Source organism: Tympanuchus pallidicinctus, unplaced genomic scaffold, assembly GCF_026119805.1.
Source record: "Tympanuchus pallidicinctus isolate F22 unplaced genomic scaffold, pur_lepc_1.0 scaffold3, whole genome shotgun sequence".
In the NCBI taxonomy this organism is placed as follows: Eukaryota; Metazoa; Chordata; class Aves; order Galliformes; family Phasianidae; genus Tympanuchus; species Tympanuchus pallidicinctus.
The window spans coordinates 53,877,211-53,902,460 of record NW_026294747.1 but is presented as its reverse complement, the minus strand read 5'-3'; the positions used below and the strand labels follow the sequence as shown (position 1 = coordinate 53,902,460).

The 25,250-nt window shown below is 45.3% G+C and overlaps 1 protein-coding gene across 1 annotated transcript in view; it reads right to left on the bottom strand.

The window, feature by feature from the left end:
- The window catches only part of RTN1 (reticulon 1), a 95,917-nt gene that overhangs the window by 15,143 nt on the left and 55,524 nt on the right, over positions 1 to 25,250 (bottom strand). Inside the window, exon 3 of the mRNA XM_052695813.1 lies at positions 23,288 to 24,070. Coding sequence (XP_052551773.1) covers positions 23,288 to 24,070 — 783 coding nt within the window. The remainder of the gene's footprint in view (positions 1 to 23,287; positions 24,071 to 25,250) is intronic.

Below are 25,250 nucleotides of genomic sequence, written 5' to 3'. Positions count from 1 at the left end.
CCTGCCTTAGGAAAGAAGGAGCAACTTGGCAAGGGATGGCTTCTAACTATGGTCTGGTTGATTCAGACCCTTTACAAAAGCAGAAAATACCTCTCTTGTTGCTTTTAGCTCTGCACACTGAATGCAGCTCTGCACCAACATGCTACATGAGCTATTTACAAGCAGTTTATAGAAAAGATCAGACGTAAGAAATTCCCAAATCCTGCAGTCCCTGAAAAAAGACAAAGAGACCTCAAACAGCACATCACTGAAACTGAGGGTTATTGCACATGATCCATCAGCAACACAGCAGAGAGAAGACACAAAATCTCACTGCACCCCACAGCTCTCCATTAGCTATAATAATAGTTTCCTTCAGACAGAAGAGAGGTCCACGTACATTTAACACTCTGGTCTCACGATGATCTCTCCTTCACTGGCAGAGATTTTCCTCACCCCAAAATTCAGGTCCCCAGCTCCTTGCCCAAGCCACCAAAATAAACCATATCCTCAGTTTCAGAGCTGTTGTATCTAGCTGGATTGCCCCACGCCATGGGCACCACTGTTACACTGTGCATGTGTCAACCCAGACTTGCACATCAAGCTTAACAAAACTGCAGTGGCTAAAATAGCAATTGATAAAAAAAGCATTTCTACAATGAGAATTTAAATTATGCATCCAAGAATGTGAGCCAGCATTAGGACGAAGCAGCTGGCCACCAACAGCCTGAGGGTGAGGACTATTTTCTTACAGCAGAATGAAACCAGAGCCACTGACCGAATGTTTGTGGAGCAGAGAAAAGTGGAAGGCACAAATAACATGGCCCTGCCTGGATCTACAACAAGTGAGAGGTGCACAGATCAGAGCTCATGGCACAAACTGCAGCACTTTGCAGAGATGGAAGAGTTTTTCTCCAGTCATGAATTGAAGCAGGATTAAAAGCAGTACATGGAATTTCCTTCCTTCAGAACACTGTTCACAGCAAAGCTCTAACTGCAGGGTATTGCTGAGGTCATTATAGGCCTTCAGATGTTTCAGTGAGGTCACCTGAAATTGGTACAGCCACAAGCCAAGTGGGCTCACAGTATTTGCCTATTATGTAGCTCTGCTGGAGATGATGATCCATGTAGGAAGCGTAGTGCAGAATTCAGCAGAATAAAGTTACCTGTTTGTTTCAGCTCCTCCTAACCTACTTGAGGGAATCCTCAAGTAATCCATGAGTAGGCAGCTGCTGCTTGCCTCATCTCTTGCCATCCATTCTTACCCAGCATTGATGCAACCAGCCTTACACCAGAACTGTTCTCCAACCCTGCTCTCTCCCTACTTCCACCAGGACCCAGCCTGCCTGCATCACCTCTGGTGAGGTCAGAGCTAGCAACATTTAAGGCGTTTTTGGTAAATAGAGTTGAATTTTGGACGTTGTGTTGAGGGATATGGTTTAGTGAGTACTATTGGTGATTGGTGGATGGTTGGACTGGATGATCTTGTAGGTCTTTTCCAACCTCAGTGATGCTGTGATTCTGTGAATCAATGCAGCAGTCCATCACAGCTCAGAAGCACCCACAGTGTTCTTCCATGGGAAGGATCAGGCACAACCCCGAACTGCAGGGCTGTCCCTAAGCACCCTGCTGGAGGACAGGGGTGGAAACCAGCACTGGTTTCAAAGAATAGTTCACGATGACACATTCAAAGATAGAGCTAAAATTATCACCAGTTCTGCTCTAAGTGCAGCGACTTTGAAGACGCTTCGGACTGATTCTGTTTTGCAGAACAGAGCTCTGCATCACTCCACATCAATGCAGCTCAGGACACATTGAGGGCAGCCAGATCTGCAGCCTGGTGCTGTGAGTCCCAACACTTGGCACTTAGGGGAACAATAGCATTAAGGGAGATCACTGCCTGTTGGGTTTTTTTCCTCAGCTCATTTGTTCTTAGCATTAGCAACAAAAATAGAGGGGATGCTATTTTAAAAGTCGCATTAATATGTCTTGAAGCTCTCAAGAGCAATGGGGAATTTTTGCCTGAGTACTCCAAGCCAAGGGCAGCCAGCAATTACATTTTAGTGATGAGTCTGTCAATAGCACGGGATGGGCCAGATCCTGGCTCTGCTGTCTTGCACTCATTCTTGCTCAACACATTTCCAGGCTGCAGAATTGCTCAGGGGCAGCTCAAATGAAAAGGGCAGGAGCTGAGAGATATATCCTGAGTTGGAAAGGACCCATAAGGATCACTGAGATGCTGATGGCTATCGCAGGTCCATTGCTACTCACAGTCCAGATGCCTTGGACAGCTCTGTCCTTCTCATGCCCAAGGCCTAGATGTTTTCTCTTAGGACATGTAATGCAGCAATGAATTACCTTTTTTTCTCAGCTCCTCATACCACGAAAGAAATCAGTATGCTGGTAAAAAAGGCAACATGGTCTCCAACCGGCACGACGTACATCTAGAGCTGAATACTCGTAACAAAACAAGTGCTGTGTCTCAGCATGTCACATAATATTCTAACTTCTGTTTCACTCTCTGCTCAGCACAACTGTTTTTCTTGCCCATTTTTTAAACTCCAAATCTGAGCTTTTTGTAAGGTCTTAGGCAATAGGCATGTGACATGAGTCAAATGAGTGGATGAAAGAATCAGGTGGAATCCGCTTTGCACTTGTTGCCTTCCTTTAATCCTAGTGAAAGAGGCATTTGCAGGGAAACCCTTCAATTTGGGTCAACTCTGAAGAAAAGGAACACGCTTTTGTGGGCATGGTGTTGATAGGTTAACGTTTGGACTAGATGATCATAGAGGTCTTTCCAACCTTAAGGATTCTAGGATTCCTCGAAGCAGTTTTCCATTTTGGAATTTGAACTGCTGATGTGCAGTCCCTCAGTGAGTAGATCCCATTCACTGACTATCCCAGGGATGCTCTGCAGGAACTTGCTGACTGATGTGGGAGACAGCACGACTGACAATTATGAATCAGTTGTGATTTACTCCTGGCTCATCAAAAGTAGATAATTTCTCTTGGTTATTTAAAAATGTTTTTTGAACCACAAGTACCGTAAGAATGAAGGCTCTATTCCTTCCACTGACCTAGAAAAGTCTTTCTTTCTTTCTTTCTTTCCAGAGGGGCTACATTTTTCAAGTGCTTGAAACCTTACAATTAGGCATTTCTCTCCTTTGCGGAGGCAGTTGTACACCTTCACTTCTCCTTCAAGATTTGTTTATGAAGCTGATGAGCCCCTAAAACTATATCTGACCTGCATTCCCCCATTGGAGCAGTTTCGTCCACCACTCACAGGCTACCCCTGCTCCCAAGCCTGCTGCTTGTAAGCCCATGCTTCTAAATTTGTCTCCCTTACAGCAGTGCTGGTGCTGCAGCTGGCGTTATTAATTCCATTTCATTAACTGGCTGTCTTAATGGACTGGAAGACAAAAGAGAAGACAGTCCTGAGACCACAGCACTGGCTGGGCCTCAGGAGATCTGTGTTCAGCCCCCGTGTCTGCCACAGGCTTCCTGTGTAACCTTAGGAATCCTCTCTCTTGGGTCTCTGGGTTCATTTAAATTGGGGGCAGCATCTGCTTTTAAAGCCTTCTTTCTGCAACACCTGGCACAACATCTGTTCTCAAGCAGAGGAACCGCATGCATTTTTGTAAACAAGTTGCAGACAAGTGTTACTGCTATCTTTTGGACCAACGGAGGTCAAGCATGGTGGAGAATATGTGTTCAGATTGCATTGCTTGTGGAAATGGTGAGTTCCTGCCTGGTGCTGGGTAGAGGTGAGGGGGACAGAGGAGCCTTCAGCCTTAGTATACAAGGGGACAACAAAATTGTAACAAAGTCTTGAAGCAAGGTCTGACTGAACTGCAGATCCTTCTTCCTCTGGGTGGCATTCCAAGAGCTCCATTGGTAGTTCCAAAGCTCAACTGTCTCCAAATTTCAAGTTATGTGTTCTTACACAGGGGAAGCAATTCCCTTTCCTTAGGCTCAACCTCTGCCCTTCCCAGGGGTCTCTCCATCACGATTTGCAGGTGAAATAGTGCTGTTTCAGGCTCAGGGCTGTATGGCATGGTCATTCTCCCTGCAGAGCCAGAGCTGGTGATAGAGGAGTGTCTATGGCAGAGTTCATCCCATTGGCTCTCCCCTAGGGAATCAGGGCCTGGTATACTCTATCCAAGTGCAAACACAACTACAAATTGTGCAAACTACTGCAAAGTAAACCAACAACCTGATGTCAGAGACAGCCTCTAAATCAGGCTGGCATCCTTGCGGGCACCCAGGAGCGCTGGTGAATGGGTTTGTAGAATTTATGTTGGCTCTTGTAGCCAATATCCCTCCTACGAACCTGACCCTGGTCAGTGGGCAAAGGTGCAGAGTGGCACAAAACAAATCCTAGCCTGTTCCCACAAAAAAGCCATTTTCTTTGGGAAACAGAATCATCCATGCATTAGAGACAGAGGTGTGCAGATGCTGTGGCCATGCAAGCACCAGCTCAACCAACATGCAATTGTCATGGCAACCCCAGCTTTCCCTGGGAAACAGCAGCAGACCACTGATATGCCACTGATGCATGCTCACCACTGCAGCCTTCCCCCAGCCCTGCTGCTGCCCACTCTGTGGATGTGAGCATCTGGGTACCAAGTAGCACCCTGCAGAGGAGAGGGAGGGATGGTGCTCACCCAGATGCTGTTTTGTTCAAAACCATTATCAGGCTGGAGGGATGCAGAGGGGTCAGCTGTTAATATAAAACCAGCTGGCTGAGGTTGCAGAGGATGTGAAGATGGGTCATGGGGGCAAAGGCTGATGAATGAGGTGTGCAGTAGTAGTGTGCTGGGGGGGTGAGGGAGGAAGAGTAAAAGAGAGAGGATGTAAAATAGAGAGGTATGACAGGAATTGTCAGTGCAAGGCTGTGGGATGAAAGAAACAAAGAGAGAACATGGCGGGGCTCTGCTGAGAGCAAGCAGAGCAATGGCTAGAGAAATATTTTGCCAGTGAAACAGCTCTCTGATTTTGAGATGTTGCTCCAGGCCTCCAGGGTAACCAAAAGAATTAGATCAGGAAATGATGTGCCATAAGCGTTGTCTAGAAAGTGGCCAGAGTTGTGCTTGCTGGGGAAAAGCACAGGGAAAATGGCTTTGTGGGACAATTTAGGAAATCATCTGGAAGAGCAGCGAGAGAGGAAAGCAGCCACGGCTGGGTAATGGGGTGCTGGCCCTGCTCCATACATCCCCTACATGGTGCACAGGGTCAGCAGATCCCATAAACAAGGTGAAGCAAGGTTCTAGCAACACATCAGCAAAATGCACAATGAAAAAAAAAAAGAAATCACACCCTGGAGCCACAGCTCATGAGAGACTTTGCATCAGTCATCCCTAAAACCAGGTATTTTGTATACAGAAGTGCAAAACAAGGAAAAAGGGAAGGAAGAAATGCAGAGCCCAGATAAATCCCCTGAACTTGTGGAAATGGGCTTCTTCCAGAAAAACAGACTTCATCTTTGAGTACTTGAATAACTCGTATCCTCACCCCCTCTCCGCACACAATGAGAAAGCCTTGATATGGATGCTGATGTCGAGTATCTGAGGAAAGACAATTTCATTTTCTATTCTCAAGGCTGAAAGATTAAGGACAGATCAGCAAAACTATCTCACATTTAGAAAACCCAACTAAAAGCATAAGGAATCGAGATCCGCCTGCTGATACTGTTAAACATCTTGAGCCACATTTTCCCCATTGCTTCTGCAAACGAAAGGTAACTCCCTGACCCTAGTGTGAATATGCAATAGGAACTATAGATTGAATTTGAATATATTTAAGAGCAAAATGGAATTATTTTGCTTTCTGTATCAATTAATAAGCAGCATGCAAGCTCAATGGACAAAATGTAATAAGGAAAAATGCTTCCCTTGTACCACAGCATGTTCAACCACCCTGTTTCAATAATGAATATTGTGTGGATATGGCAGAAGTAGCAGCAATTTCAGGGAATGCCATACACCTGTACATAAAGTGCACATGAACAATGCAGGGTAGAAGAACAGTGTACTGTGCTTTATGCATGAATAATGGGTTTCCTTGCAACAGGTTTAGCTTTGGCAGAAACTGAGGAATTCCAAAAGAAAATAGCAACATAGGACTGGGTGAGCATTGCACGAAGTCTGCTGGGATTTCTGAGTTGCTTCCCCATCTTTCACACCTTGAAGGCAGTTCAGATTGGGATGAAACTCTCCAGCTGAGACAGTAACCACCAAATACCCCTTCCTCTTTGTAAATGACCAAACATTTCATTCTGAACAAAAACATTTGGATTGAAATCATAATAAATTCAAGAAAACCATAATCTCTGTATATACAACCAAAGAAAAGCAAATCCCAAACTCAAGTGCTCCATTTTGGATGAACCTCATCTATCACAAACATGGTGGATATGATCTGATACTGCTGAGACTTCACTTTGGAAGGCGCAGCTGTTTCCTTTTCCAAAAGACTTGCTTTTCAATTGTTTTATTTTCCTCTTTTTTTCTCTCCCTCCAGGTAGTCTGACATTCAAAGTGATCAAAGATCCCTGCAAACCGCAGCTTCTGAGTTCCAGATAAATATAGCCACGCTGTTCTGCATCTGTTTGTTTTCCCCAGCTTGCAAACCTGCAGTTGAGACCTATTTATTTGGGAGGAGGGCATGCAGAAAGCAAGACGAGGCACAATGAACAGGCTGCTCACAGGGAGGCACAGAGGGGACAATGGATGTGTCCACAACCAATACTCGTGACACCCCCAGGCCATACCAACACACAGCAGAACAACCCTGAGCCTTCCCAGACGCGGTGAATCCATGGGACCCCAATCCCAAGCCATGCATGCCCACATAACACAATATATTTTGGCTTCCCAATTAGCTGGGAAGTAAAAGCAGCCATTATTTTGCACATCTTTAGTGCCAGAATCCTTCTGTCACATTTCCCCAAAGCTAAATAATTCATGAAGGGCTCTGATTAGTGGGAATCTTGGGGAACCAGCAGGCAACACACTGTGATGTTTATTTTTACCTCTTGACATCAGAGGGTGGGGTTTTGTGAAGAGGCCAAGGATGGATGGGTTTCCTGGAGCTGAGACGGGAGCTGTCTTGAGGCACTGCCTGTGCCATGCAGACTTAGATAAGCCCCTGCCCTTTCCCCATTCCTCTCTCATTTTGCCCTCAAATTGCAAATAATCTGTTTTTTCATTGTGACCCACGGAGGAGAGAGGTCACCCAGTATGTGCACAGAGGTATCACGAGTCATTTGGGTCCCTTTGAGGTGTGTAAGCGTAGAGAACAGCACGACTTCCCCCTCCTGAGGGTAGGAAATGAAGGTAATGCAAAGGAATTACATCTTATAGCCTTGGCCATACGAATACCTGCTTAAAACCCACTGTTTTCACTCTGTTTCAAGCACCAGAGCAGAAAAGTGGCAAGTCAATGTGCACAGGAAGGATGCTTCTATCCCTGGCAATAACACCAGCCTAGCACCTCTGAAAGTTACCCCTCCAAAGGCAGTTCCTCCTCTGCTTATGGGATCTTCCTCGACTAGAGCTTGATACAAACAAGAGATCCATTACTTCTTGCAAGAAAAAGCAAACAACTTGGAAATCATCTGCTTTAAGCCTGATTCTGTCTCATCCAACACGTGTTTCCATGGAAGCAGAGGACGGAGCGGGCAGCCTGTGGCTGCAAATCACTGTTATTTCACTGCTCCTGAGTCTGAAGAGACAAATGGATCATTAAAAATAAAACAAAATCTAAATTAAAAAAAAAAACACTTTTGAGAGTAGATAGGTGGTATTTAGTGCTACAATGGTGCTTTTGGGGTCTGGGGTCCAATCACATTGCAACCGAACAAAGCCAGGCTTTAGCTTGTTCTCAGAGGGAATGGAGTATGTGCTGAATAAAATGATTGTTGTTCTTTTGTTGATCACATCGGTGTAGTGATTGTCTGAGCCCAGAGAATGGCAGCACAGCGCACAAAAGGAGTTATATAAATGGATTATAAAGATGTTTTCAGCATGGTTTGGAGGAACGTATTGCAGAGAGAGTCCACAATGAGGACAGTTTAGGAAGGAACATTTATACATTCTGATGCAGACCTGGTTCAGATCACAGGACTAAGTCTACTGAAGCTGTCACTCTGTTAGTCTCATCAACATGGTCATTGAGCAGAAACCACTGACCACTGAGTATGTGACTATAGCCACAAAGTCTTCTGCTCCTAGCTAGCATCCCTAGGCATAACTGCATTCAGACAAAACACAATTCCTAACAGCTGACAAGCACACTGCAAACACGCCTTCTTGCTTCTGAGCCAGGCACATTTCACTGGGACTAATAACCATGTATCCTCAAGTATGGAGCTGGACCTTACCCATGAACTGTCTCTTACACACAGCATTGCAGATCCAGCTACCTGCCTTCAACTGACTCCACAGAAAGCAGTGGGGCCAAATGTATGCAGCCATTACACGTGCAAGTGCAAAATGTCTTTTTGGTATTCATCACCCCCCACAAAACAAAATCTGTTTCACAGCAGCCTACCTGCTACCAAGATATATTCTCACCAGTCGTGGGTTTTTTCTTTTTTAATTGAATATCAAGAAAAAGAAACAAACAAACAAACAAACCACAACAAACAAGAACTATAATTTAGAAAATATAGTAGCAGACTCAAGTGAATGACAAATTCTGAGTTTTAAGTGTCTGAAATTTTCCTCCACCCCACTCCAGGTAATAGGTTTGGAACTGCTCTGTGTAGCTGCCTGAATACTGTGATCAATGCTGCATTGAACACTGATACCTGTGGCCTAATGACAGCTTCGTGTGGATCTGTTACTTAAGTTCAATAGATGGCTTCCAGGACATGCAGGACTGGAAAGAATAAGCCAAATCAGCTCAAGTCTGTTGGATTCTACATCCAAACAGGGAAATGTGAGATGAAGATAAGTCTGTCAGGGAAAATGAAGTGCTTTACCTTGGCCCAGACTAGACCCAACCCTATTTCAAGAGCCCACAAAGACCCCAGATAACAGTATCAGCAATTCCTGATGAGCAAATGGCAGCGCCACCGCAGGTCTCATTCTTGCCTTTTCTAGCTGTGAAATTTATTTCTAGAAGCAGGTTTCAAGCCAGCAGAGCCAGCCAGGGCAGGACCCCCCCAACTCTGCTCTACACAGGCTGGCACCAAGCACCCATATCCCATCTGCAGGAAGCACCTTTGATCAGTGCTTTCATCCCACCCACCAGGATCTGGCTGGTGGTAGCATGCTGTAGCATTCTGGGGATCCAGAATTTATTAATATATTTAAATAGACATCAAATTAGAGCACTGATTGATTTCTACACTGGGCAAGACACCAAGCGTCCACTTGACTTAGCAGCCCAAAGGAGAAAGGCTCCTGTATCCCATCCCCAACCGTAAGTCCACAAAATGAATCTCTTCCAGTTTTACATGTAGCTCTGCAAAGGAAGAGCAGCGCACCTGAATTACTGGACCAAACAGGAATGAACTGAAAGGCAAGAGGGCAAAGTAGTGCAGATGAGTCTGGAAGATATCAGGAAAGCATTTCCCTCTGGGCAATGCAGGAGATTGATTCATAAAGTCACAGAGCAGCATAAGCCAGACAGGAGACAGCTGAAACACATCAGAAACTGGCTGAGGTAGAGGGAGAAAGCTGTCAATAAAATCAAGCAGTATGGCAAAGGAAGGAGGCAGGAGGACAGAGGCTGTTAGGGCAGTTAGTGCCTTTAGTGCTGGTGCTTTCCTCCTGCTGCATGTCAATGACCTTGAGACTGATGCCATTATCTAACAATGCCAAATTGTAGGAGGCACAGAACAAATTAATTACAAATGGGAGATTAGGCTTACAGTCTGATAAGCAGCACATGGAGTTCAATGAAGAGAAGTTTTAATGAGATTAAGTGACAAAGCCATCACTTAGAAGGAAGCGTTAAACAGACTACAGACAAGGAGAGGGAACTGAGGGCAAAGGCAGTAAACTATTAAAAGCATCTGTGTTATTAAAAAGCAGACTAAAGAAGGCCTGCACTTCTCAAAGAGGAACGGGGATGACAGTAGGTGTGCAGGCAGAGCCACAGGGACTCTTCCCTTGAACGTGTTACACACATTGGCTGTTCTGGTCTTGGGGAGAAGCAATGGAGCAGAGCAAGGGAAGCCCAGCAGCCATTTGGGATCAGCACAAGGAGCAAAGCATTGGCTAGCTTGGTAGAATTACAGCCAGGAACAGCCTAAGGGATGGCACAGATGGTTACAGGGGTCACTGCAGTTGCTGCAAGGATGGCAGTGGGTTGGGACTTGATGGACAAGACTGTAGGTCTGGCCTGCTTCCAGAGAGAGTGCAGCAGGATGTCAGGTGATAGCAACCAAGGAAAGAAATGGGTCAGCAGCTAATACTTCAGGCCAAGAAGGGCATATCTTAAATAATAATAGCTACTGCAAACGATGAATAATTAAAACAGATCATTTGGTCTTCCAGCCCTTACGTACTTCCATTCCTCTAACTTACAGCAGAAGCAGCATTTTTTGTGCATGGCAGGAGGTGTCATCTGCTGACATGGACTGTCTGTGCTTCATCTCCCACCAGAGCTATTGTGTCCTAAGTGAAAAGGAGAACGGGCAACATCAAAGCCAGGGCTGACCTCAGCCAGCACAAAATGGTGCTGTTTCCTGGTTTTGTGACTTCAACAATCCTCTTTAGACCAAATTCATTCTGTAGACTTTCCTAGGAGAGGATCTTACTGCACATGTCCATCTGGTCCAACACAAGATCCTGATGGTGGCTCCAGACAGTACAACTGGAGTAAGATCTGAAAACAATAATCATCCCAGAGCTTTCTTTTTCCTTACGAAGCCAGGATGAGATTTGTGTGTGTATTACGAAAGGTGTCTAGCACTACAGCCTTTCAAAGTCATCTGCTATTCCTCTGACTTCACTTGTAATGCAGATTAACCAAACATAGATGCCTGGGTGCTCTCCAATACACAATTCCAGCAAATACTTACATCCTCTCCCTTGCTATATTGGCTTGACAAAATGATAGACAAAGCATTTTAGAGACCTTTCAGTCTGGTCAGTAAAAGTGAATTCCTGCAGGATTTTCCACAGCTGAGAGCATGTTGTATCTCCCCTTTCTGGAAAGGATCCAACTATCATAGATAATCTTGTTCAAGAAGAAAACAACAACAACCAAACCACAAACCCAAAGCATGGCAGATCCTTCTGCAGTGATTCCATTTTTCAAGTCTCCTTTCACTTCAGTGGGAATCAACTACAAAGAGCTAACAAAAATGATCTCTCCCATTCTCTGGAGAGAAACAGCCACGAGAACGGACACTGAAAACTGGGACTCTCCAACTAACTAACAGGACACAGCACACATCAGATGCTCTGGAGGCTTCCCAGAGACACAGAGCTTACCTTGGGAGTCATACATTTATCCCAGGAAAACACAAACCTTGGTATTCTAGGAAGAATATGCTTTCTACACGTTTCCTTGTTTTCAACTCTAGGAGTTAGACTTGATGATCTTTACAGGTCCCTTCCAACTTGGGATAATTTATGATTCTATTTTCTATTCTTCTCTTTTTTCCGGCCAGCGTTGGCAGGGACAAGCTGCTAACTCAGCCTGGGTCAACCACAAAGACCTGCTGTCAACCCTGTTTTTTGGCATTTACAGGAAGTGGATGGGAGGCTCTAATTGAGAGAATTCTACATATATCTAATACTCACATATATATATATATATATATCTGTGTGGTCTGATTTGGATGTGTTAACTGCAGATTTTAATTTCACCCTTGCCCACAGGGAAAAGTAAAGCCCGCATCTGAATAACTCCTGACTCAGAAAATCTCAGTTCCTGGAATCTCCAAATCAGAACAACAGGAGCTGAAGCCAAGTGCATTGAATATTTTCTTCAGGAATACTCAGGAGAGCTCAGCTATATGCAGCAGAGCCATTTGCATAGTGATTGAGGCAAGATTTCTAAGTCTTGGCAGCCAGAGAAGCGCCAGGGAAAAATTCTGCTCCTCAAGAAGGGCTCTAATTACTGCACATTACTACTTCAGAAGCCAGGCTTCTGAACTCACAGTTATCACTTCCCCACGTAGCATCAGGTATGGGTCAGATGGCTTCTGCTCACCCCAGACACTCCTCTTAGCTGCTGCTGGGAGCTGCAGGGCAGTACACAGGAAGGATGGTCGCCAGGTTGGATGGAGCTCTGGAACCTCATTTAGTGTTCAATCTAGTAGCTGACAACCCTATGCTCAGCATAGGGATTGGAAATGAAGGATGCTTGAGGTCCCTTCCAACCTAAGCCATTCTGTGATTCTAAGAGATTTCATCTGCAGATGAAGCACAGAGGAAAGATGCTGCAAAATTCATGGTTGATTTTTAACCAGGGGGGACAGGAAAAGCAGAAAGCAGCTCTTTCAAACAGGACAAAGGGAGATTCTTTGGAGAGATATGGCTGACGTATGACAAAAGAAGTCAAGGACAGTACCTTCTATCAGAATACAAGCACTGGGAGCAATACACGATGACAAAGAATAAAAATTAGCTCACCTATTCTGATGACCAGTGACAGCTCAAGAGGAAAACAGTCTCTATCCAGAGAGATACTCTTTCACTGGCTGCTAACCCTTAAATGAGAGTGAGGAGGAGTGGATCCAGAGTCCATCCCTTCTGATCACCCAGGTGCACTGCTTGCACCTGAGCTCTCTGGGTTAGCCACACCTTCTCTCCTGGTGTTCAAACATTGGTTCAGGCTGTTACCTGGCAATTCTGTTGCACAGGAATTAATCATTCAAACTTTGTGGCTATACTTGCTGTACTGGAGTTGTCCCATCAGTGCCTCTAACCTTGGATAGCTGTGGTCCCAGAGAGCTGTAAGATGACTATTCCCTACTCATTGCTAATCCCTGGAATAAAGGTCACAAATTGAGCTAACCCAGGCTCACAAGCATCACTGAAGTCGCACCAGAATTTGTGGCCAACATGCTCACTGTCCCTTACAAAGGGCAGACAGCAACCCAGCACTTAGGAGTTGGGATCCCTCCATGCAACCTGTGACACTCAGGCATTTGGCTGACATGTCATCTGACATTTTCCCTCCAGCACCTTCATTTATTTCCCTTTGCAGCGTCATTTTGGACGGCCAGCTCTATGCATAATTCAGCACTACTAAGCACAAAACTGCTCTTTAGCTTTTTTCTTCTTTTAAGCTTCATTCCAGCATAATCTCCCCTTCACTGCTTCTGGAGGAGCAAAACCTACAAGTGGAAAGCACACTGCCACAGCTATATGGACATACACCTGTATACATGGGAATTAACTGTGTGATAGAAATGAATTGCTACCCAAAATTCTTCTTACCTTGCTGCTCTTGCTCGTTGCCACTTGGATTGATGGAGAACTCACTAATTTCATACAGACATATAGCAGATGTAAGGGTCAACAACCAGGCTATAGAGACGGTTTTGCAAACCAGGAAATAGACTCAGAAATAAAGAGGGGTAATTTCCCAGTTCTGTGGTATATTCCTGGTGTTGCTGAACTGAAATCAGTTCACCTCATTCAACAAATCCATTAATAGCATAATAAATTAGTCAACCACAGTCCCTTTTTCAACAGCTTTCCTAGGCAAAGGGGCTTTAAGATGAGTGTGCATGTATTTCAGCAGCCATCTGTAAAATGAGGATGTTATCGTCTCCTTTCTTGCTTTGTCTGGAAATCTGTTTTGCTGCCCCTCACTGCCAATCTGCAGCTCTAAGAAAAGCAACGTTCTAAATATGGCCAAAACCTGTAGGCATGCTGCTCCTAATAGTGCTATTGCTGGGACTGAGCCATCTTTCCTTCCCCAAAATTGCAGCACTCAGACCCTTTCCCTGAGAGGAGCAAGGGCTGTTTCTCTGGAACGCTGAACATTATTGCCCACGCAATTCTGACCTAATTTGTATGAGCAATTACTCTGTCTGGGAGCACCAGGCAGCACAGTCAGCACGTAACATCCAGCTGCAATAACTGCCTGTACAAATAATAAAGTGTAAAATAAAGTGTATAGGTGACTGCTTGTTTCAGAAAACACAATTGCTTCCATTTTATTAAATCTTATTCTTTACAACTTCCTGGATGGAGAAAACCTAGTTCTTTTGTGTGAGGTTACACGTGGGTGTGCTCTTTCAGCAGCAGCAAAGCTCCAGTGCAGGCATCTGAAACAAGCAATGAATGCATCCCTTTCTCTTTGGAAGTGACTTCCACATCCTGGAAAAGCTTCTGCACTTAACCTAAGCAGTGAGCATAGCTGCTCTTGTATCAATGGTACATTAGCTCACAAAGTAATCTTCAGAAATGGTGGCTGTTAATCTCTGCTGGCTTTTCTATGAGCTCTCATGCCCTGCTCCCTTCCGGCTGCCCAGATGCAGGCTGTGTTTGGTGGATGCTATCAGCATTTCATCAGGATGTATGCAGTAACTCCACCTGCATCTGTAAGGAGCAGTCTCTATCCACCAGAGAGACAGAGCAGAAAACACTGTCTGTGCAATGCCTGCCTCTGACAACAGCACTGCAGTGAGTGTGGCTGCTTAGAAATGGGCTGCTGAGAAAACAGCGCCTCTGGGACTGCCAGACTCTAGATTTTGATCTCACACTGCCGTGGATCCCAAGTAACTCTACATGAGGCAGGGGTTTATAGCAGCCAGGCTGTGGATGCTGTCAGACCTCAGAAACCTGCAGCTGTCCTTTTCCTTAAATTCTGCAACCTGATTGCACCTGCTAGTCAAAAGATAAGAAGCAATTTCAAATTATCCCATGTTGTGCTCACTTTTATGAAATGTGTAGCCCCAGCAGTGTTTACATCCAGCCAGATGATGCAGCAACACCAAGAGCTGTTCCCCTGACAAATTATTCTTTAGGATCCAGTTTGGAAGTGGACAGTCTTTACTGATATTCCTACTTCATCTGGTAATCTGGATGACCTAATGCAAAATCCATAATGCAGGTTAATGTATTCTCTTGAAAGCCTTCTTCCTCTAAGACATGGCTTTCTGCAAAGGTAACACTGCTTATCTGTATCCACTTTGTTCTTCTCAAATTACCCAAGCTCTAAGGACTCCTGAGGTCACCTCTCAGCAGTTTGCACTCTCATGAACTTAATTGTGGATTATGTTCATATGACCTGTGGAACAGCTTGCACTCCTTTTCCAGAGATTGTAGGGAAATACAGGAAAGCATCACAGAATCACAGGATGGCTTCAGTTGGAAGGGACCTCAAGAGATCACTGATACCATGTAGAATAACAAGGCACCAGATAGGAAATAAGTGACAATCTTTGTTGTTGTTGTCAGAGCTGATTTAAGCAACATTAGCATCACCGAGTGTCCCCACCACAGGTAGGCCTGCCTGTCAGACCTGTGGTCAGCCAGCTTACTGCCATCCAAAGTGAGCTGTTCTTACATAGCATTATATTTTTCCATAAGTATTTCTATTCCTCACACACAGATGAAGTGCTGTGAAAGCAAAACACCAACATGACGTCTCACTGCTACAGTTCCCATGTAACCACCAAGCTGCCGAGAGACGGAGGGAAAAGAGAGGAAAGCTGGGATGTGTCTCTGCAAAAAATAGTGCATTCCTGAGTTGGTTAAAAGATGAGAGTTAAGAAAAAAATTGCTGCACTAATAAACAAAATAATAAAACAAACAAAACAAAGTGGTAATCAAGGTAAGGTTAAGAGTCAAAATAACAGAAATGGCAGATGCTGTTTCTCTGGGGGCCAAATCAAACCTTTTGAATTGTTGGATCACTGCCTATCTCCTATGTAGTCCTAATTCATATGACCACAACAGCTTCCCAAGAAGAGAAAATTCCTTCTTCAGTTGATATTGTTATCATATCCCAATCAGAAATGTACTCTCAGAAGCTAAGGAAAAACAGCAGTAAAATCAATATCCAGCTACAGCTTTCATTCTCAGCAAAGGAGAGCTCGCACCACACACTCCCTTTCCAGAACTTCAGTACAGTCAAATACTTTAATTTTAACCTCATGCTATCTGCCAGCTGAATAATAACATCTGGGGAAATCCTTACTCAGCCTAATATCTGAAGAATTACAGGATTAAGCCCAAAACAAGCAAAACACTGCTGTACCATGGCATCTGGGAAACTGTCACTGTGATCAGATCCTCAATGCTACAGTCACAAAAAACAAGCAACTTGGCCTTAACAGCATCTCCTTACCTGAAAGCTGAGTCACTGTTGATGCCAAGAGACACAGAAAGGGGCACCATGTCAAGATTTGAGCTTACCAACTTTGCTTCAGCTGTGATCAACTCTGCAATTGAGGTTTGCTCATAGGAATGGAAAATCACTATGTGCAGGCTTACTGTCTCCTTACAGTCTTCCCCAGGAGCAGGAGTGAGCCATCCTTGGGTGCTTGGTTTGGCATGGTGTGGACACAGACTTGGACAAGGACACAGGCAGAGCAAGCCATGAACTTGTGCAGCCCAGCCTGCAGAGAAAGAGGTCTAGACTTGTTACACATCTTTACTCTTTGGATGTGTCCTCAGCAGGTTCCTGTTTGTATACGGGTACCCAGCAACTCTCTGTTCTTGGCTTAGATATTGCCATGCATGTCTTTGATATAGAAGCGCTTCATACAACCATCAGGCACCTGTGCACAGTCATACAAGTAGCTGTTTTTAATATTTTTTTTAATGGTCAGGAGGTAATCCTGTAATCTCGGCCTGGCAGAAACATTTCTAAACACCATCCTGTGCCATATCTACTGCAGAGCTCTACTGGAGCACCTTGTCTTTCAGTGATTCTTCAGAGGCAGTCTGAAAGAGAAGCTATATGAAAACAAAAGGATGAGGTCTACAAATTTTTATAGCTCTGTATTTAGCTCATAGATGGACAGTGGAGTGGATGGCAGTCCCAAGAGAAAATGTATGATCTGCCTACATTAAACTGCATCTAATTTTAAAAGCACCTCTGAGCATCCAGCCACTGTGTTAAAGCTTTGACACTCATACACTGTAAGTTTGGCCTTACTCAGCATACAGGGAGCACAGCCAAAAGTGCTGTGCCAAAAAAGCCAAAAGAAGAGAGAACAGATGCCCGAGATGCAATGGCTTAAAATGCTCAAGATATGGATGACAAAGGTGGAGACCCGAAGGATATGAGACTTACTGAGACATTTCTGTGGTCTTGCTGCACTTGTATGTGCAAAGAATCATAGAATCATAGAATCACAAGGTTAGAAAGGAGCTACAAGATCATCTAATCCAGCTGCCCTCTTCACCACTGCCACCACAAGCACTAAGCCACTTCTCACAGCTCCTCATCCAGACGTCTCTTGAACACTGCCAGGGACGGAGACTCCACCACCTCCCTGGGCAGCCATTCCAGTGCCTGACCATTCTCTGAGAGAAAACGTTTTTCCTTATGTCTAACCTAAATCTCCCCTGGTACAACTTGTGGCCATTTCCTCGGGTCCTGCTTCTTGCTTGGGAGAAGAGGCCAAATCCCTCTTCACCACAACCTCCCTTCACGCAGTTGTAGAGCGCAGTGAGGTCTCCCCTGAGCCTCCTCTTGTCCAGACTGAATCCCAGCTCCCCCAGCTGCTCCTCATCAGACTTGTGCTCCAGACCCCTCACCAGTTTCACTGCCCTTCTTGGACACGTTCCAGGGCCTCCATGTCTTTCTTGTAGTGAGGAGCCCAAAACTGAACACAGTACTTGAGGTGCGGCCTCACCAGTGCTGAGTACAGGGCGATGCTCACCTCCCTGCTCCTGCTGGCCACACCATTTCTAATGCAGGCCAGGATGCCATTGGCCCTCTTGGCCACCTGGGCACACTGTCGGCTCATGTTCAGCTGAGCATCAACCAACACCCCCAGGTCCCTTTCCTCTTCACAGTCATCCAGCCACTTGTCCCCAAGCCCATAGCACTGCATGGGATTGTTGTGGCCAAAGTGCAGGACCCGGCCCTTGGCCTTGTTGAACCTCATCCCACTCACCTCAGCACAGCAATCCAGCTATTTCACCAATCTGTAGCTGAGACTGTACTCAGCAGAGTAAGTGGAGATTTGTGAACCAAGTGGGCTGTGGGGCCAGACAGCCCATGAGAAAAAAGAAAAACGGGCTGCTGGGTTCATGGGAAGAAATGCAGATTTCTGAAAAAGCTGCAAATCATGTCCATTGGACCTCTTTCATTCAATTCTGCTCATGGTTCTTGGGGTATTACAGTATTACAGTATGACCTGAAGTTCCAAAACCCATTTGAAAAATGTCAGTCCCCCTCAAGACACCCGCAGCACGTTCCTCAAGCATGCATTCAACAGTCTGAGCAGGAAGTCATGCAAGTTCTCCATTTCTTAGAAATGCTCCAAGATTAATGTCCTTTTTCCACTGGACTTCTCCAGCCCTTTCACAAATTCCTGCACAATTGTTTCCATGCAGAAAATTAAGAGACTCAAACGAGTCCAAGCTGGGAAAGATGGATTGGCACAAAACGCAATAGAAGTCTGAAGAGACATTTCCAAGCAAACTGGAAAAGATAACTCTTGCAAACATGGACCTCAATGTTAGGCTGTTGCAGTTGGACCTACAAGCCCAGCCCTAGCCTGTAGAACGGGCATGCAACCCATTATCAGTGTAGTGATGGCCTCCACCCTCTTTAGTTTGCTTCCAGAAGGATCTCACTTTTGGCAAAAAAGGGCCAAGAGAACAACAAAATGGTTCCCATGGCTCAAAAACATGACTAGAGAAATAAAACCGAAGAAGTTGGAATTGTTTAGCCTGAAGTAAAGGATGAAGGAATGACAACTGTTTTCAGCAGGTGCCTGGGAACAGGCGGAGGATCTGCCAGCAGAGCCCTCTCCAAATAAGCCGCAAGCATCTGCCAGGAGCTCCAACGCTGATCTAGGCTGAGGGCCAGATGGGTCTCAGTGCAGCCCCTGCATGAAGCCGTGTGCCATGGTATCTCCCCTCTATCCCACCCTGCAGCACGCTCAGCGCTCCTGAAGCCCAGGCAGTGTTCCAGAACCAACCTAGATTCATAGGTCTCAGCTAATCCCAAAAATATCTGCTTTTGCTCAGAAGGGCTGATAGACAAGGCCCTGAGCAATATGATCAAACTGCTTCAAGCAAGAGATTGGAGTAGAGACCTCCATCGTGCCTTTCCCACCTGAATTATTTTATGGAGGAAGCAAGAACAAATAGGTTCACCAATGTAACCCAAGGTTTTGAGCAAAGCCAGACCTGGATTCATGCCTTCACCTCTCTAGGTTGTTTTACATGTGAAAATGCTCTGGCTCGAGGCAGGACACCCCTCTTTCCATACCTTTTCTAAGTGGGGACTTTCCAAAGGATGCAAAGCTATCAGAGTCCCATACAAAGCAAACTGGAACAGGCAAAACAGATGGGCTGGAGTGTGGAGGCACTTACAGCAGATGGCACTACAATATTAAACTAACATTACCGTATGCTTAAGCCGCGGCCTGGATTGATGCTGATTGCAGAGCCAGCCTAGTGAAGCACACAGATGAGAAACAAGCCTTGTATTACTAAATCACTCTACCAAGCATCCCCGTCCTATAGGAAAATGCCTCACCAGCAGCTCTCTCAACAGCAGAGATGTGCTAACACAATGCAGACTACGTTCTGATGAACAAAAACCATTCACAATAACTTGAGGACTCTCGCAGATCTCTGCTGGGAAACAATCTCTTGAGAAACTGCAAAATCAGCTTCTCTGCAGCCAGTAGCAGAGGTAGACACAGAGATTAAGGGAAAAAAAAACATATGGCTTTGTGCATGTCCACAGTGTGACAGCTCTGGACAACACAGGAAGGCATGTGGGGTCACCCTTGTAGGTGACTAACCAGATTAACATTACAGTGGTCCTTAGAAAGGCATGGATGTTTATGGTAGGGTGGCATCAGCTGCAGTGTAGAAGACAGCATTTTAGATGTTGAATTTTATCAGACTCTGTTTCTTGGCTGGAGGCCTTGCTTGGCGCCTGGGTCCTACGAGCTGTGCCATCTAGTGTGGGCTGCAGCATGACTACAGCCCCAGGCTCGAGTTCCCCTTCTGCACTGAATTGACATAAAATGAAAAAGAAAAATAAACATAGAGCATCCACACCCCTTGCTCTGGCTACTGGATACGACAAATACATCTGATCTTCCTTCTCTGTGTTTGAATATTTAAAACAAAAACGAAATTGTGTTGGCAAACTCCTCCCCACAAAACTACATCTGGAAGGGCTCCAAATCCTGATGGAATGGGCTGTGTCCAGCACTGCAACCTTTCTGACCGTGCAAAAAAGCAAATGTGTTTGACTAGCAGCTAACAGCATGGGGATAGCTCCATTATTACAACCTGTGATACTCAGCTCCAATAAAAAGGAGGGAGGAAGTCACTGCCCATTTTTGTTATTGCCACTGGATGGCAACAGACATTAAGCAGAGACATTGAGTTATTACTGCGCAAACCTCACATCCATTTGCTGCTCTCTGCCTTGATGGAATTACAGTATCACACTGCAAAATAGTTCATACTCAGACATGAAGCTGGTGGCTATTTTTAAATTTCATATACCTGGCTGTGAGCATATACCTAAAATTGGGTGTCAACAGCACAGCTGTGTGAGTGTAACAGCTTCATTTGATCCACTAATTTTCAGAAATGCTGAGCTTGCACTGCTCTGAGCTCAGGTGGAACATTTTGATGGCCACAGTGAGGTCATTCCCAACATGGACTCCAGGAACATTACAAAAATTATTCTGTCTTAATGGTGGCATGTGGTGGTGGTGGACCAGCACTACCAAGGTGACATGAAACAAAGAGGTAACATAAAGTCTGGAAGGTTTTGTCTTCTGTCTAAATAGTGCTGTATGTTGGTATCCTCTTTATGATAGGCAGTTATAATTAAGATAACTCTCTTCCTGATTTGGATGACATCATTTTGCTGCACTTCCATTGAGTGGCACTTACCACTAGGCTGAATGTGGTCCATGCCAAACGCCTGGTGTGTGAACCCAAGTTGGCATGTATTTAATGCTTCTGTTGAAAAGCTTTGCCAAGATCTCAGGTCAGTGCTACAAAGGCAGCCACTGTCCCCTTGGATGCGCTCTGCCTTGTCATTTTTCTGCCAGCCAATCCCACTCCAAGCTCATGCAACCTGGGGAGACACAAGGGGGATGCTCTGGTTCCACCAGGCCATTTAATGTGTCCCCTCAGTTCACCTCTGAAAAACAGCTTAAGAGTTTCATGTGAATTCATGTCAGTTCATTAGCGAGAGGATACATTCTTCTTTCCCAGGTCAAGAGAGTCCCATATTCTATATTCAACACATGAATTTAATTGGTACCCAGACATAGCAACCTGTAGAACAAATACCTATGACAGGAAGGCAGAGTAAACCAGACACTGCAACCATTCACATTTCATACCTTGAGCCCACCTCTCCTTACCCTGAAACCTGCTTTAAAAAATAACACAAGATTTAGCAATAATCTTCTTGGTAGACTGTACGTTTTTGTTCTCCTTATCTCTGACATTGACAATCATAAGGGAGAAAAGCAGAAACTAAAATACAGTACTTGCACATCACCAAGCAGTAATTAGCTGTCTCCTGTCTGTACTGGAGGAAACTTTCCTGCCACTACAGACCTATGGGAATGTAGATAGGAAACACAGACATGATATGGGCAGAAAGTCATGCACACAGGGATCTTCTATGACTGCCACATGGGAACAAGCCCCCGCTAGCATCAGTTTAAGCAAGGGCAGAAAGCAGAGGGAAAAGTTAGTCCAAAGAACTCCAAATTAAATCAAAAGAAACTGAATTTGTACTGTATGTAGGTGCATTGAGTTCAGCAGAGCTACAGCCAGATGAAGTTTGGCATTTTGGATTTTGTGTTGGGTTAAGCTTTGAGTTCAAAGACAGTTGTATGGCCTGGAAGAAAAAAATCTCTCTGAGGAAACAGACTTCTTCTAAAGAGAAGGCAAGGCAGCATGAAGGATTTTCCAGGAAGGCTGAACTGTTAACAAGGGTGCATGTCCCTGAAAATTGTACTGGGGCCTGAAAACTCCAAATCACAGTGAAATAAGCTGTCTTTCTGGTATTGCCCAGGTACTTCCCCAAATCTAAGATCCTGAGTTGTCTGCCTAGTGCAACTTTGAGCATTGGATGTGATTGCAGGAATTAGCAACCTTGCAGGAACCGTACCCAACCTCCGTACTGTAGGAAGGCTGTGCAAGGGAAATTCAATCAGCCCTGCAGTTTTGAGGGTTTGGGCATGGCCTGGGCAAAGCCTTGCAAAAGGGGAATTTGGGAATGGGGAGAGAAAAGAGGGAGCTCACTGAGCTGTAAATGAACTAAGAGATACACAGTGCGATGCTGTGTGCTCTGAGATCTGGCAGGGAAACATATTAAGGAGCAATAATGATGTTTGTTATTCAGCCTATTAATGTTATTAATTCATTATCGCTAAGAATATCAGTATTAACATATCTAATTGCTCTGCAGATCTTACAGTAGGCTCCTCAGCACACTGTGCATGTTCAGGCTGCTTCCTTAGCATACTTGCATGCTTAGGTTCACAGTACTAGTTAAATCAGATGTAAGTGTGCCACAAATGTGCCTGCCACATCTCCAGGCCATCATGTGGTCAGTAGACAAATATGAATGGACAAAAAAGATGCTCACTGAGCAGCAGAGACTGGGCTTGCCTGAGCTCTATCCAGCATTTTGTAGGGAAGCAGCAGCTCTCTGCATGCCAGCCTTTGCCAGGGGCACAGCAGGCTTGAGCAGCCCCAACATTCCTTTCTGCTGCAAATCTGGGGATACCTGCTTTGTCATGGCCATACCCAGCTTCGAGCTGTGGTTACCCAATACCAGTAGCATCCCCTGGTCAACAGTGCAAACTTCTCCCCTGCAAGGAGCAGCCACTTCCCTCTCCTCCCCCTTCTTCCCAGGTAACAGTGATAGGATAAGAGGTAATGGCACTAAGCTGTGTCAGGGAAAGTTCAGGTTGGATATTAGGAAAAGTTTCTTCTCAGAAAGAGTAGTAATGCATTAGAAGGCTGCCCAGGAGTGTGGCGGAGTCACTGTCCCTGGAGGTGTTCAATAATAGGGCAGATGTGGTACTGAGAGACATGGTCAGTGGGCATGGTGGGAATGGACAGGGGTTGGACTTGGTGATCCTAAAGGACTTTTCCAACTTACAATTCTCAGTAGCATTGCAAAAATCTACAAAAACATCTCCATTTACCTTTCTGCTTATTTAAAAACGGCAGTAGAGGCAAAGCCAAGGGGCTTCTTTTCCCAGAGTCCTTGGAAGACACTTTACTTTGGTTAACAACAGTTTCTTCAATGGGTTTCTTCAGGATTATTCTTTCCTTCAGCTCCTCAGTGCTGACAGCAGATGTTGGAGGCTCAGAGCTTACTTTCGGGGCAACAAAAGAGCATTTCAGGTAGGATGCAGAGTCTGCCAGGTTCTCCCTGCTCATCCTGCTCTCTGTTGTTTTACTAGCTTCATAGTCCAAGGCGCTGGCACGTGAGCTATTCTCTTCCTTGATAATGTCCATTACCATGGGCTTCATGAGAGGGGAGTCCTGCTCCCTCTTCGGGCTCTCTTCAGAGGCCGATGAGGCATCGCAGGATTCAATTATGAGCTCGCTATCGAGCTCAGCCTCCCGCTCCTCCCGCAGGATGCTGTACTGGATGGATGGGGAGGCGGGTGAGGGAGGGGGCCCTCCGATGTGGCTGAAGGTCATGTAGTTGGAGTGCAGCACCTCCTCGGCAGCCAGCGGGTCCTCTGAAACCAGTTCGATCTCTGAGTCCCCAGACTCGGCACTGCTGGCCTCGTTATCCAGAGGTGAGGGAACAGCAGGGTGCCCAGGCTTCATCTTCTGCTCTTGTTTCTCTGCAGAAACGGCTGGTGACTGCTGCACCTCGGAGGTCTCGAAGGAGAAGCCTTTTGCTTCCTTAATGGCACTGATGAGCTCGTCCTCTGACAGGCTGCCTTTGCCCTGTGATTCTGAGCCTGACGGTTCTGTGCACAGAAAGATAGGGAGAAAAAAAATGAAAAAAAAAAAAAAAAAAAAAAGTGGTATTTTCTGGCTGCTTAGGCAACAAACAATAAATTTGACACTAGCATAGATCCCTCTAGAAGAGCTCATAACAGGCAGAAAGTCATTTCATCTGGGGTGACTAACAGTTATCACAGCTTGTCCTCATAGGTTATTTCCTGTATTATAAAAGCAGTATCATTATCATCAGTTAGCAGGGGAAAAGCTGAGGCACAAAGGATGATGATGATCTGAGCTTGGCCAGTGGCTCAGCAGCATGATTTATAGCAGGAAAATCACCAGTCATGAGGAACTTGGGGATCAGGGAACCAGTGGGTTTCTGTCATGACTGTAATAGCCTATGTGTAGTTACCAGTAATGTAAAGCTAACTTCTGAGGTTGACTTTCTGGGGTCTGGGGAGGTGACAGTGAATCCTCTGTTTGCTTTTATCTCAGCTATGTCTGAGAATGAGATCCATTTTCCCACTGTAATTCACTAATATTACTCCTGAGCCTTCTGACCATTCCATTAGTGGTAATTAATGCACCAGTCTTCCACGGTTGATCCATCTACCTTTTGCCACAAGGCAGCTTTCCTCTCGCATTTAGTAGGACTGATGCAGAGATCACAGAATGATAGAATTGTTTGAGTTGGAAGGGCCCTTTAAAGGTCATCTTGTTCAACTCCCCTTCAAAGAACAGGGATGCCTACAGCTTGAGAGGGTGCTCAGAGACCTGTCCAACCTGGCCTTTATTGTACTAAGGGATGTAGTTTAGCAGGGGAACATTGGTGGTAGATGGATGGTTGAACTGGATGATCTTGGAGGTCTTTTCCAACCTTCGGGATTCGATGATTTTACAATTCTACTGTGTCCTGCTGAGAGATGGGCAAGAATTACAACCCCCTCTCTGCTCCCTAAGCAGCTTTGTTTTGTCCATCTATCAATACACATCTCAGCAGCAGTCTTGAACACATCACTGGTGTGTCTGCAGCTCCTCTAACAAAACAGCTCTCATAGAACACATCCATCTCATCTCATATAGGGCAGTTTGAAGCCCTTAGCCATAACATTTGCCTTGGTAAGAGGGAGTCCTCTGTAGCCAAGACCAGCCACTATAAGGCTCAGCAACTACAATGCTCAGCCACTATAAGGCTCAGCCACA